At 39.9% G+C, this 13,821-nt stretch overlaps 1 protein-coding gene across 2 annotated transcripts in view; it reads right to left on the reverse strand.

The window, feature by feature from the left end:
• Positions 1-475: 475 nt before the first annotated feature.
• The window catches only part of kirrel1b (kirre like nephrin family adhesion molecule 1b), a 98,851-nt gene continuing 85,505 nt past the window's right edge, over positions 476-13,821 (reverse strand). Inside the window, exons 11-15 of one of the 2 annotated variants that reach the window (XM_044134165.1) lie at positions 11,007-11,223; positions 9,526-9,633; positions 7,408-7,535; positions 5,499-5,573; positions 476-4,593 (exon numbers count right to left, since the gene is read on the reverse strand). In XM_044134165.1, the coding sequence (XP_043990100.1) occupies positions 3,979-4,593; positions 5,499-5,573; positions 7,408-7,535; positions 9,526-9,633; positions 11,007-11,223 (1,143 nt within the window). In that variant the 3' untranslated portion in view covers positions 476-3,978. Of the gene's footprint in view, positions 4,594-5,498; positions 5,610-7,407; positions 7,536-9,525; positions 9,634-11,006; positions 11,224-13,821 lie in introns of both variants that reach the window. The other variant, XM_044134164.1, reaches the window with a different exon arrangement.

Below are 13,821 nucleotides of genomic sequence, written 5' to 3' on the forward strand. Positions count from 1 at the left end.
TTACAGTGTGCAGATCCACGGGGCTGATAGCAGTTTAAAATTTAAAACGCAGCTCCACCTGCTGTTCTACCCCAGCTGAAATGGTTTACATCGTGACCTTGGAGCTACGAGGTTGCCTCTGAGATACAAACCGGCGTGGCTGTGGTTTTCTTTCTCTGCCTTTATAGAAAACAAGAGCTATAAACACATTTTTATAGCCCCTCTGCAGACAATTACCATAATATACCATGAAGGGTTGATGGGGCGACTGATAAATATAAACAGTCAATGATTACTTCTGGAGTGGCTGATAGCCTCTGCAGCCAGGGGTCTTATTTAATGCACAATCATTTTTAACTGCTCCAAAATGTAGAATACAGATACAAGTGAGTGACTCCTTATTGCTTTCTGCACCTTTTAAATTTACCTGCTCAGTGAAGCATGCAGGATGGGAACTTTTGGAAAGGTATTAAATGAAATATAGAATCTATTCCTGATGGGTGCAATAGAAAGCTTTATTGTCTTCATGTTCGTCCAGAAAAAAAGTGAACATAATGTGGTGGATGCTTATAACATAGGAATCGTGATTATTGACACACTTTTCTTGTATTCCGCTAAACAAATTCTTGTCGCCATAAAATATGACGTTTTGAGTTGGTGTGATGATGAAGAGAGCAGTTTAGTCGAATCTCATTAAGCTCCGAGTGCAAACATAAATAACTTCAATCCACTGAGAGAGAGGGGGATTTTTGTCAAGAAAAAAATAAAAATCAATCTGTTTCTCATTTACTTATTATACAAAAAGCTTAAATGCTCTAATATTAAACCTGAGGGGTTTAATAGCTGATATTAGAAACTATTATAAGAAATGCCTTGATCCGATTGAGACGACACCAACACCTCACTGAGGTGTAACAAAATTGCAGTCCAGAAATTTTTGCTAAGAAATCTGGGTCATGCAAAAAACTTAATTTAAGTACATTTAAGCAGAGAAAAATAATCTCACACTGGGAAATAATAATTTATTTTTAAATCATTGTTACTGCACTTTTCAGATTTTTCTTTGAAAATAAAACTGCATATTTTTAAATGGTGTCTGGGATGATTGAAGTATTTGCCCATAACCTTTTTATTTTTTTGCCTCAGATATAATTATATCACATGTAAACACTCCTCAAAATTGGACTAAACCTTTAGACCAAGCATCCAAGCATCCAAGATTATCTTGTCAACATGAACAACGACGGTAGGGGAGATAAAAAAAAAAAAAGAAAAATCTCCATAATACAGGAAAGCTAATTGGCATTTTGTTGTTTTGGAGGCATCCAGGAAAACATGTTTCTGTTTCTGTCCTACCATCACAAATGTCAAAATGCAGAGTTTGCTAAATGCTAAGTGCTTTGGACATTTTGGCAACCAGCTCGCAGTGAGTCTCATGCAAAAGGAATAGCAAATGTGCAGAAAACAACTTCCTCCCACTGTGATGCTGTGGGAATGTTCACTGTCTAAATTTTAAAGTGCATGGCATTTTTAATTCTTTGAAATTCCAGGATATTCTGAATACATATCTGATTGGCTTTGCCAGAAAAATGGAAGAGAGGTCATCATTGGGTCTTTTAGCAGAATAATGATCAAAAGTATAAATATGGAAAAAAAATCTATTCTACTGTGCAAGTGAGAGAAACCATTTTTTTAATCCAGATGGGGGCTGCACAGTGGCGCAGTTGGTAGAGCTGTTGCCTTGCAGCAAGAAGGTCCTGGGTTCGATTCCCAGCCAGGGGTCTTTCTGCATGGTGTTTGTATGTTCTCCCTGTGCATGCATGGGTTCTCTCCGGGTTCTCCGGCTTCCTCCCACAGTCCAAAAACATGGTCTCTCTGAATTCTCCCTAGGTGTGAGTGTATGTGAGTGTATGTGTGAATGGTTGTTTGTCCTGTATGTTTTCTGTGTTGCCCTGCGACAGACTGGCGACCTGTCTAGGGTGAACCCGCCTCTCGCCTAACGTAGCTGGAGAGGCACCAGCAACCCTCCTGACCCCATTAGAGACAAGGGTGATCAGAAAATGGATGGATGGAGGGAGGGAATCCAGATGATTCTGTTAATAAATGATTTCTTAGTGCTGGATATTTTTCTCTCAGGTGATAAATGTACTCAAATTAATAAATGGATTTTTAAAAATATTTTCAAATGGAGATTATGCCACAACAATTAAAATATGCCCTTATAATTAGGCTTTTTACATATCTTTACAAGGGGTTCTTTTAACTGTAGAGGGCGCTATATGTTTAAACAGAACAGCTGTCTCCACAGTTAATAGTTTAACAACATCATTGACCACAACTTAGAGGAGGGAGAGGAACTTGCATGATTTAGTCCCTCACATTTTCAAGTTTCGAGTACCAAGTTCTGCTTTGATGGCCAGATCTGCACACCAAAACCTGACATAACACGATGAAAAATCTTAGACATAAGACACCAGCAGAGTTTCTGTTGCAGAGAAAAAAAAATCAGCATACTTACAAATAGTACAAAGTACCATATGAGCTAGATAGAACCCTCTCTACCTCACTTTGATATGTTAGACTACATTTAAACCTTCTCGCTGCGTCTCAAGTTACCAGAGCTGCTCCGATCGAGCAGCTGCTCGCTCCAAGTCCGTCGTTTTGAATGTCGTCACCAGCTTTAGAAAAAAGGCAGTCCAGTCAGAAGACAGGAAGTCAAAGAAAGAGTTTCACGCCAAACAAATATATCCATAGCAGGTATCAGCTGGATACTTGTTATTTCGAGGTGAAACTCTTTAAGTTTTCTACGTTAAGCCTACAACATTAAAAACCGTTTCATTTTAAAGGAACTCGGACCGTTTCCGATCGTAACGCTGCGTTACACGTTAAAAAGTGTCACCCAAAATGCTGAACCTTTGGTCCACAACTCCTTATAAAAATATTATAAAATGTTTCTGAATGCCGTTGTTTTTTTTTTCTGTTTTTTTTTCATATGCTTCAGTATAAATATGGAAAAAAAATCTATTCTACTGTGCAAGTGAGAGAAACAATTTTTTTTAACACTTGAAGATAGGGGAGGTATCTTTTTGCACAAATTGCAGAAATGTATAGAATGAAAAGGTGCTCCCACCACACCTTGTTTCACAAACACTATCTATAGCACTGACTTTAGGTGACATATTAGGTGTAGAAATGGTTGATGATGACAGAAACACAATACGAGAAGGAGAAGGAGCAAAGAGACGCTTGCTACTGCTCCGTTTGTCTTGTACAATATCCTGTCACCCGGAGCACCTCATTGTCCACGCTTTGAAAAAGAAAAGACACCATTTAATTTTTTTTGTGTGTTGGCACATAGGAACTGACAATCTGATCACTCCAGACGAACTGTCCCACTCAAATCAAGGTAGATCTAGTGAAAAAAAAAAAAGCCATGAAGCAAGTTTTAATGAAAAGTGCCAGCTATATTTATAGTCCAAGCTGCCCCTTTGATGCATTTATTTAAAAGAAATGTTGTTGTTTGTCTGGATTTGTGTTCAGCAATGTAAGTCAGAAAATGCAAAAAGAGTGGCTTGCTGAGAGGTTTGCTGTTTATATCTTTATACAAGAAATATAACTTTAAAATGGCCCAAATTTCACATTATTTACAGTTACAGGAGGGTGTGAGGGGAGGTGGTCCAAGTTGGCAAAGTGCTCTTCTTGTTCTTTTTATCTCCTGATTGTGAATCTCGCTTTTGTTTTTGTTGATGGGTAACCACAACAGACAGGAGGCCAGCGTGAATCAGGGTGAAGATCACTCTGCATGTATTGCTTCTTTCCTAAATGCTGGGGAGTCATATTGTTGCTAAAAAAAAAAAAAAAAAAAAAAGGTTTTCCATGGGGTGATGGCAATGGAGAACGGATTGTTGAAGATCCACGCACAGAACGGGAGGATTTACACAGGATGTGAAAACACTGCTGAGGCCGAAAGCAAATCCAGGAAAGCGCGTCGACCTTTCCTCACACGTGAGTCTGCATTCTCTGCGTGTGTCTGTGGGAATAGTCAGACGGTGGGGACGAGTACGAGAAGCGAGTGGAGCTCCCGTATTTTGCCGAGCCTGTTTCAGGACTTTGCTGTCCCGTTCCCGGACCCGACCCGGTCCCCTGTCCCGTCGGATACATCTCATAGGCCGGTCCTTCCTCTATGGTAGGAGCGAAGCCCATGCGGTAGCTGGGATACTGGGAGGGATATCCGTAGCTGTCGTATGGCAGTTGGGTTGAGCCGTCCAGCAGGCCACAGTCTCCTCCGGGGTAATCTCCGGGTGAAGGGAGAGCAGGATTTGGAGGAGCTTCCTGCCTCTGTGCCACCCTAGAGAAGGTGTTGAATTGGGCGTAGGTAGCGTGGGACATCCTGGAGGGCGGGCGAGGGTCGTAGCAGCCTGCCCTGGACCCTGGCACCGCGCTGGGAGGAACTGCACCGCTGACCGCAGCTGAAGGTCCTCCGGATGTGGCGCCGCCTGGCCCGGTGTTTGGGTTTGGAGGGCGAAACTCTCCCTGGTAGTGGACGACACGGGACTGGGGTCGCGCCTCGTCGTGGGTGGTGGCTCGGACGTTGTAGTAGCCATTAGTTGGATCCTGTGGTGAGATATATCAGTCGTAAGAAACAGAAAAGTTTCAGACATCTGGGAGAAGCAATTCTAATCAGTTTGTTGGTGACAGCATGATGTTTTTATGGTGTGAAGCCCATTGAACTGCCTTGTTGTACTATAAAAATTTATTTTATTTAACTTTCCCTATACATTTCAGATGTTCCTCTCCTTCAGTATGTCTGATTCCAGTTAATGACTGATTAACAGGCTTTTGTTGAACAGCAATCAAATGAATCAGGAAAAAATGAGTATGTTTGTTTGAATATTTTAATAAAGCGATGGAACATTTTTTTATGTTTTTAAATAATTTTAGAGAAGTAACTCTTTATAGAATGTCAAACAGACATAAAACTTAATGACCCTCAGTCTCTAGATACATTTTTATGCCATAATCTTTTTCTGGAGAATGTTGTGGTCCACAGATGCTCAGATAGTCACAAATACTGCTTCTGCATAGACCACAAAGGGAAAACTTTTATAAAATTTCCAGGAAACTAAATATTTATTCATATTAAGCTTAGCTTAGAATATTAAAGGAAAAAAAAGATGTACTAGACTGCAGAATAATTTTTGGCTTTAAATATTTAAGGCCTATTTTGAGAAAAACCTTTCTATGAAACAAACACCTTTAAGATAAGGGGATTTTGTTTCCCAGCACAGTTTAAAAAGTCATGATAAATAAAAGTTTTGTTGTTGCAAACAGGAACCTTTCAACCGGTTTTGAAAATGCTGTGCTGCAGGAAAAACAAGACCTTACAGGAACTGGGAGATGAACTTGACCACAAAGCTCATGCAACATGCAGGAAATGATGCCAAAGATGCTGCAGATAATTGTTTTCCTGAAAACCTCTGGAGTCAGCACATGAAAACCCCTTCGCTGACTCATCTCACCTTGAGCTCGTACTCCTCCCGCGTGTCGCTCTCGCTCCTGATCTCCTGCTTCAGGTCCATGTCGTCTTTGAATGGCTGAGTGGAGGGAGAGAGGGAAACAGAGGGCAAAAACTAAACCATCAAACAACGAAACACACACATGGAAAGAGGGAGGGTGAAGAAAGGAAAGGAAGAGGACGACAGGGAGGGAAGAGGAAAACAGAGTTTCAGCTTTTTCATCCCAAGAGAGTGAAAGACGAGAAACGGTTAGAGTGGTGGGGAAAATAAACGGTTCTGGGCCGCGGTTCGAAACCTTCTCAAAGGGGCGCCGCCGATTAGATTCTCCGGTTCATCCACGGATTTTCTAAAAGGAGCACAATGTTAAAGTGAGTGTGTATTTTTGATTGAATGGGTGTATGTTTTGTCTTTTATGTCTTCATGGGAGCTTTAGTGGGCACGACAGCATGTATGATGATGATATGAAACAGCAACAGAAGTACATCTTGTGAAGTAGTAAATTTCACAAGTACCACATTAGTATGCAAATATGAATTTCATATTTGAGAATTTTCACATTTTATCACATTGCAGTGCTCCCCCGTCTACTTCTGGTTCAGGATTCATAAATGAACTAATATGAGGAGTTTTCTGAGGAACATAACTCCAAATTATTTGTGGAAAATTTGCCTCTTCATGGACTTTTTAGGACAGAAAATCTAAAATATTCAAAAGAACATGGAGCTGCTTTGGAAGCTGAAAAACTCCAGCACAACACGACTTGACAAGGCATCGGCTCGTATTGTAAAGCTGCCAATCCTGATGCGGCATTCATTAGTGTATATTAGGGTATATTAGGTGTTAGGGTTAGGCAGTTTAAAACATTTAAAACATGGATGTGGTCTGTAAACACTGCAAATATCAGAATCTACTGTGCGTTTAAAATATTTTATTGAAGTTACTGGGAAGTATTGCGTGGATTTGTGTATTTTATTACCTCTGCCTTGATGCTACTAAATAAATCCAGTGATTTTTGGAGGGTTTGTTAGAGAACATTAGTGAACAAACAGCATCATAAAGACTGAGGAGATCAGCAGACAGGTCAGGGAGATCATTGTGTCAAAGAGGCAGCCAAGAGGCCTCTGGTGACTCTGGAGGAGCTGCAAAGGTCCACAACACAGGTGGGAGAATTTGTTGACGGAACAACACTCTTTAGTCAATACTCTTCAAAATCTGGTCTTCATGGAAGTGGCAAGAAGAAAGCCACTGTTAAAGCCTACCGTCCCAACCGGTGATGGAGGTTCACCTTTCACCTGGCCCACAACTCTAACTATCCAGCTGGAGAATGGCCTAGTCAAAGTCCAGATAAAAATTCAGTTGAAACTCTGTGTCAGGACCTGAAGAATGCTTTTTCCTTCTTTTTGAAAGCCAAGAGGCCTGGACCAAAAGTTTCATCTGTAGCTGTGAACTGCTAGTAAAATGTGGAACTGCAAAGAGTTTATATAAAAATGCATGCCACATTTTCAGATTTTTATTGTTACAGAACGTGAAGCCATGGATTTTCCTTCCACTTCCCGATTATGCTGTGTCTTGTATTTGTAAAATTTCCCAAAAATACATCAAAGTTTGTTGTTTCATGGCATGTAAATTAGTGTAAATATTTTCGCAAGATGTTGACTAGATGCAATTTTTATTATTTTTTTTGAAAGGCGGTTGTGTTTTTTCAACAGAATCTTTGGGTGACATTTAAGATTATTTCTGCTTTCAGTTTTTCCTTGGTGTGTGTGTGTGCATGCGTGTGTGTGGGTGTGTGTGTGTGTGTGAGCCCCTCCTGCATGTCGCCCTGATTGTCTGAGTATTTGTACATTTAAGGCCAATGACCCGTACGTCTCCTCTCCGCCGCCCCCGGTGACTCAGACGGGAGTCTACTTACGGAGTACATGGCCTTGACCATTCTGGTTGCTGTAGAGACGTTGGCTGCCTCCTCCTCCAGGCTGTGGGTCTCTTTGTTGACTGTTTCTACCTTGATGTCTGGTTTACCGAGTGTGACACCTCGGCGACCTGGGAAAAAATGTTTTACAATATGGTGTAATGTAAAAGTTTCAGTAGTAATACAACCCAAAACTGAATCATATTTAATTTGGAACATTTCTGTTAAAATGCATAAAAATTCTTAACTATGAAAAATATTTATGTAGACACAACAGTTTAAGCTGCAGTATGTAACTTTTATAATAATAAAAAATACACATTTGTAATCAGACCCAGGAGGAGGGTCTTAGTGCTGTCAATCATCTTCTATGTGGCGCTGTTTAACCTCCACCACTGCTCTCTGCTAAGCTGCAGCATCTTCCCGAGTCTGTTGTGAATGCTAACGTTAGCAAGTCCATTTATAATAGTGGATAAATGGTTTTCCTGTAACAGTATTTTGTTTCTCCACCATTAGCACATTGAGCAGTGAGTACATCAAGTTGATTGACGGCACTAAGTCCCTCGTTCTGGTTCTGATTGCTTTTGGTCAGAGTGGTGCAATTCTTCAAACGGCGATAGCAGTTCATGGAGGAAGTGGAGGAGATCAATCTTATCACAGATTATCTGTCTCACGTTACACTGTCAGAATAAAACTGTTACACTGACTGTTTTAACAAATATGTAAAAAACATACAAAAGTTACATACTACAGCTTTAAATACATGGATATGACATGGTTTGTTTATGGAAATGGAAGTAGATTTGGGAGCAGTTGGTAGAGCTGTTGCCTTGCAGCAAGAAGGTCTTGGGTTCGATTCCCGGCCCGGGGTCTTTCTGCATGCAGTTTGCATGTTCTCCCTGTGCATGGTGGGTTCTCTCCGGGTTCTCCGGCTTCCTCCCAAAAACATGACTGTCAGGTTGATTGGTCTCTCTAAATTCTCCCTAGGTATGAGTGTTTGTGTGAATGGTTGTGTGTCCTGTCTGTGTCTGTGTTGTCCAGCGACAGACTGGCGACCTGTCTAGGGTGACCCCGCCTCTCGCCCAGAACGTAGCTGGAGAGGAACCAGCAACCCTCCTGAACAGAAAATGGATGGATGGATGGAAGTAGATTTGAACAATATGTTGGGTACATGAAAGAAGTATCGGATCTAGGGCCACTCGAAAGAAAATCAGAGGCTGAAGTTAAATATTTCCTTTCAGAATTATATGTTTTCTTTTTAATTGCAAACTAAGCATCACATTTTGTTTAAAAAAAATCATCATGACTTTAATATTGTTTTGTTATTTTGAAGAACTGCACTTTACAAGTCAACACAAGTGAACACTCAGCGTTTGCCATCATGAGCAACTCCCTTCCACTGCCAGAAACCTTAAAAGAAAAGATTCCCATCTGTGAAGTCTCGAGCTCCATCGCAGACAACAAACAGGAGACTGTTTATCTGCAGAGACGACAATGTTTGTTTGAGTTTCTCTTTCTGAACGATATCTCTCCTGTAGCCGTGTTTATCAGCTCTGAACCAGAGTATGTACTTTTATCCCCTGAAAATCCCTCTGGGGACTCTGCCAGTCACCTTCAACGTCTTTTCCTGTTTCTTTATTTCCGGTGAAGCAGCTCGAAATTAAACATCTGAAAGCCACAACAGGGCTTTTAGATCTCTGGTTTGACGGAGCGTGGTGTGTGTTCATAATTACTAATTGGATTGCCGCTGGCTATAGAAATAACACATATAGAAATTCATGATTTAAATGCCATTCACCTTTAAAGGCTTTTGTTTCAGAGCTCTTATTTATGTCGCTACTTTACCCTCTGCGTGCAAGTGGCAAGAGAATATCAAGCAAGTCAATGTCAGCAAAAGGAAATGAAAACAGAAAGTGGGCGATTTAAGGCCGATTGCCATATAGCATGAATATTCATTAATCTCATTTGAATAAAATGCTGTGCGGATGGCATATGTCATTAACTTCATGTAACATAAAAATGACAGAGCAGGGGTTGTTGATGAAAGAAAGACTGACAGGCAGAGTAAGTGTGAGCATGTCCATAAAGAAACATAAAAAAACAACACAATTTTCAACTCACTGCCTTTGCGTTGGCGGTAGAAGAAGAAAGCGAGTGCCAGCAGAATCATAAGCAGCAGAATGGAGGAGCCCACTGTACTAGCGGCGATAATTCCCACTGGAACAATATCTGAAACGAACACAAGCAGAAGAAGGGTCGGGGGTTGAGGGACAGCTGCGGCTTCGCTGCTGCACAAAAACTTAACGAGGATGCTGCTCAGTTTTAAGGGAAAATCCTTTTTGTGTCCTCGCTCAAAGCTGAATCTCTCAGGGCTGGTTATGTTGATAAGGCGCGCTCGTCAGACAAGGGGATGAAAACGCTTTCAGTGGACGTGTGTAAAGAATAAATCCAAAACTCTGTCGCTCTCTGAGATGTTTTGGTAGATTTTCTAAAGCCTGTGGAATGCAGTGGCGCAGAGAATAAGAGCAGGATCAGACTGACAGAGCATGGAGAAACCATTTTCTCCAATATAAAGTAAGATCTGCGATTTCATAACAAAACAGCCACCAAGAAAAGACGAGGAACATGCAGTGGCCCTTCTGAGTCACACAACGTCATCTGTTTTAAGGAGAACTGGTTTTTATGCTTTGCTTTATCGCAACAGTTTTGACTCAGTCTTAATCTTTGATAAAAACAAAAAAGTCAACTAATCTCTGAGTCCCACGCAGTAGATGAAACATTCTAATATTCTATCAACATTTTCTATCTAACATTTATAGAATATCAGAGTGTAACTAGTCTACTTTAATTTGAACTGACATTTTTTTGTACAAACAAGATTGAATATTATGAACAATTAGATTTGCAATACCGTTATTTGTTTCTTCCCTTCTTTAATTGACTCACATTGTCTAAAGTAGCAACAAACTGAAACTAAATACTAACTAGAGCAATTATTTCAACTAAATGTGACTCTAAGCTGTACTTCCTGAGCTGCAAAATGCTGCCTAATGTAAAATATTTTAAAAATATGATATATATTTTACTTCCAAGCCTTTTGTCTTTTTTGATGCCATCACATGTAACCTCAGTTATTGCAGCCAGGTGTGCACACGTCTCCAAATTGTGTTTGTAGGCATTTAAATGCCTACAAACAAAATCAAACATCAACCTCAGGATTTAGAGCCCTCTTATGATATCTCAAACTTACCAGTGAAAAACAGATTGATTTTTGAGTGCATGCTAATGATACGCTCATGAAAACACTGAAGAAGTATTGTTTTCTCTCCTACCGCAAGAGAAAGTGGCAGAGGTAAAATTATGCAGATTGCTAGAAAACATTCTGGTGCAAATATGAAACTCAAAACCAAATTTCGCAAGTACTAAGCATGCAGTACTAAAGTAGCAACCAATGCAGGGAAATAATTTTTTTTATTTTTTATTCTGCGATACAGTGACATTCAGTAAATCCTGAACATCCTGAAGATTGAAAGCAGGTTTTAATTCTGTATGCTGAGGATCTAACTGTTTATGTAAGCAAGCACTGTTTGGATCCAACATACCTTTCTCCTCCAGGGTAATGATCATGGTTCCAGGTCCAAATGAGTTCCAGGCGGTGCAGTTGTACGGGGAGTGAAAGTCAGACTCCATGACGTTGTTGATGGTCAGGGTGGAGAGGACGGCGCCGCCTTGGGACTGGGGTTTGCTCTGCTCCACCGTGTACCTCTCCATCAGAGTGCCTTTTTCCTTCTCCCAAACGTTCTCCTTCCACGCCCAAACCTGTGGAAAACAAAACCAAACCGATTTCAGATTGGGACACAAAAACATCTACAGTTTGAACACAGCTCTTTCGAAGAAGATCAACAATGCTAATTTCACTTCACCCCAGAATTGATCACTACAAAAGAAAAAAATCACATCTAGAAAGACACGGTCAAGAACAAAGATTTAAAAACTGATTATTTGGTATTGATAAAGGTTAATTACACCTGCATTTGACATGTTGCAACTTCCCGAACTGGAAAGGGAATTAATTCCTCATGAAGGAATCAGAACGCAGATAACACGGTGTAGCAGGTGTACATGGGTGTTAAAATCTCAAGCAGGTTTTGCCACTTAAAATGTGCCAAGGAGGAATTTCCAACACATTAAATATGGAGCACTACAACATCAAATATGCATTCAGCCATATTTTAAGCTTATGTTCATTTTAAATGGTGTTGAAAAAAATATAAAGATGACTCACTGAGTTACAAATCCAAAATCCCGCCAATATTTTGTTTTTATTTCATACTTCCTTTTGTCTGTCTGGACTGTCGACTCCTCTAAATCTCTCTTTCTAACAATAATTATGTTGCATCGCTTCTGTTTATCTGGATTTTTTTTTTTTTTTTTGTGCTGTTTCAGAGTTTGTCATTGCCTCATTGCACACGTGCACAAGCATGCACACAGCACCGCACTCCATATTTTATGAGTCCCCGTGTCTCTGCATTAAGCCTGGACTATAATGTCGTATCGCATTATACGCTCCGGGCTCGCTGGCAGTGCAGCAGGGGGCTGAATCGCTCTAAAAGCTCTGATTTCTGTCACGTCGGCACTGCACAATTGGATAATTGACGCTGAAAGGTACAAAATTTTACTCTCCCTCAATCCCTCTTCCTCTGATTTCAATTTATTGCTCCCCCACAGCCCTCTTCACTCATTCTAGACGTCAAACTGAAATAATGGATTTATTTTTTCCCTTTTGTTGCTTCTTTTTGTTACTTCTAAAGATTTCTCTATTTTTCCCCTCGAAGGTTTCAATAACATATTACGCTGCCAGGATCTTATAAAACATTCAGTTCAGAATAAACTATAGTTTTATCAAGCATTTCTTCCAGTGATTTCCAGGAAAAGGTAGAAATGAAAAACAAAACAAAACAGAAATAGCTTAATCCATTTTTATTCTGAAAAACTGAAGAGAAAATTAAATTACAAATTTCCGAGAAGGCAATGTGAGAGGCACTCCTTTCAATCAAACACAAGAACAAAGACACACTTTGTGTAATACATCAAAATTAAACATTGGATACTTATGTAATGTTGCTGGAAGTTTGGGGGATTTCCAACTAAAGTTACACCTGAGCTACTTTCAGAACCTTACTGTATTTTTGGGGGATTTTAAGTTATAGAAAAACATGTTTTTTTTTTTTTTTTTTACAAATGAAAGCTAAAATGGCTTGTATTTGTATTCATCTCATTTACCTAGATACCACAAAATAAATCCTGAACAACTTGTTGCTTTGAGATGTCACTTCTTAGGGAAAGTAAAGTCTTCTCCTGTGTGTAATTTGATCTCAGTATAAATCCTTCCCCTCCCTGAGGGCCTCAGAGGTTTGTTTGAGAAGATTACTGAGCAAATTTGGAAAAGTTCAGGCTGTATAAACAGTTTTTCAAGGAGTTTTATTTCCTTTTTCCCTCACAAAACTTCTACTGGAAGAATTCACATTAATTATTGGAAGTAGGGATAGAATATTTGACGCCGTTTAGAAGAACACAACACATCTATTCATCATTTGTCTATACCTTTTAATCCATGCAGCCTCATCTAACATTGCAGTCAGAGGATAATAAAAAGAAAAATGCAGTTGCCTTATTAAGTCTAACTATTTCACATGTCTCAAGTTAAAATTAAATTTATCAGCTCCACAGTGTACAAAACTCAGCAAACAGACTTTTATTGAAAACTAAGCGTGAAGAAATTCTAACTCCTGGGGTATAACTTTTTGCAACACTTTCCATTAATATTTAAAAATGTTTTCAAAATACCACTTTGTACTTTTGACTTTCTGGCATCAACCTCTTGTGCATCTGACCTTTTGGTAACCCAGTCTTCAGCAGGAAGACTGTAGTCCTCAGGCAGAGAGCTGTAAATTTTTCCAGCCAAAAACGATAGCTGACGGAGAATCAAAGTTCCTAAAGGCTGAAGGGATCCGGCCGAGGCTGTCAGGTCAGCAGAGTCACTGATCTCTTTCGGAGCTCGTTTTCAAACACGAACCACATTTAAATTTCAGCTTTCTGCACTCATAGTGTAACGCTGTATTGATCCCTCTTCTTTTATTGAGGTTTGATAAATGTTGCCATGATGTCTCTGATATCTACAACGTTTATGTTTTTGCAACCTCACTTTTTGTGTTTTGGTTATAATGCTGTGGGGGCAAATTTACAAAGCTATCTGCTTAGCAAGATCTCTGCAGTCCAGAATTTGCAACGACATCTAATTCTCAATCAGCACACAAAGGAAGATCTGCTCCAAAAATGGCTAAACCCAGCAAATATCACCTCTCTGTGATAATATGGTTTGCCGAGGTAGACAAAGTCTGGCAGCAGCAGAACAAA

The sequence above is a fragment of the Gambusia affinis genome, linkage group LG12 (genome assembly GCF_019740435.1).
Source record: "Gambusia affinis linkage group LG12, SWU_Gaff_1.0, whole genome shotgun sequence".
Lineage (NCBI taxonomy): Eukaryota > Metazoa > Chordata > Actinopteri > Cyprinodontiformes > Poeciliidae > Gambusia > Gambusia affinis.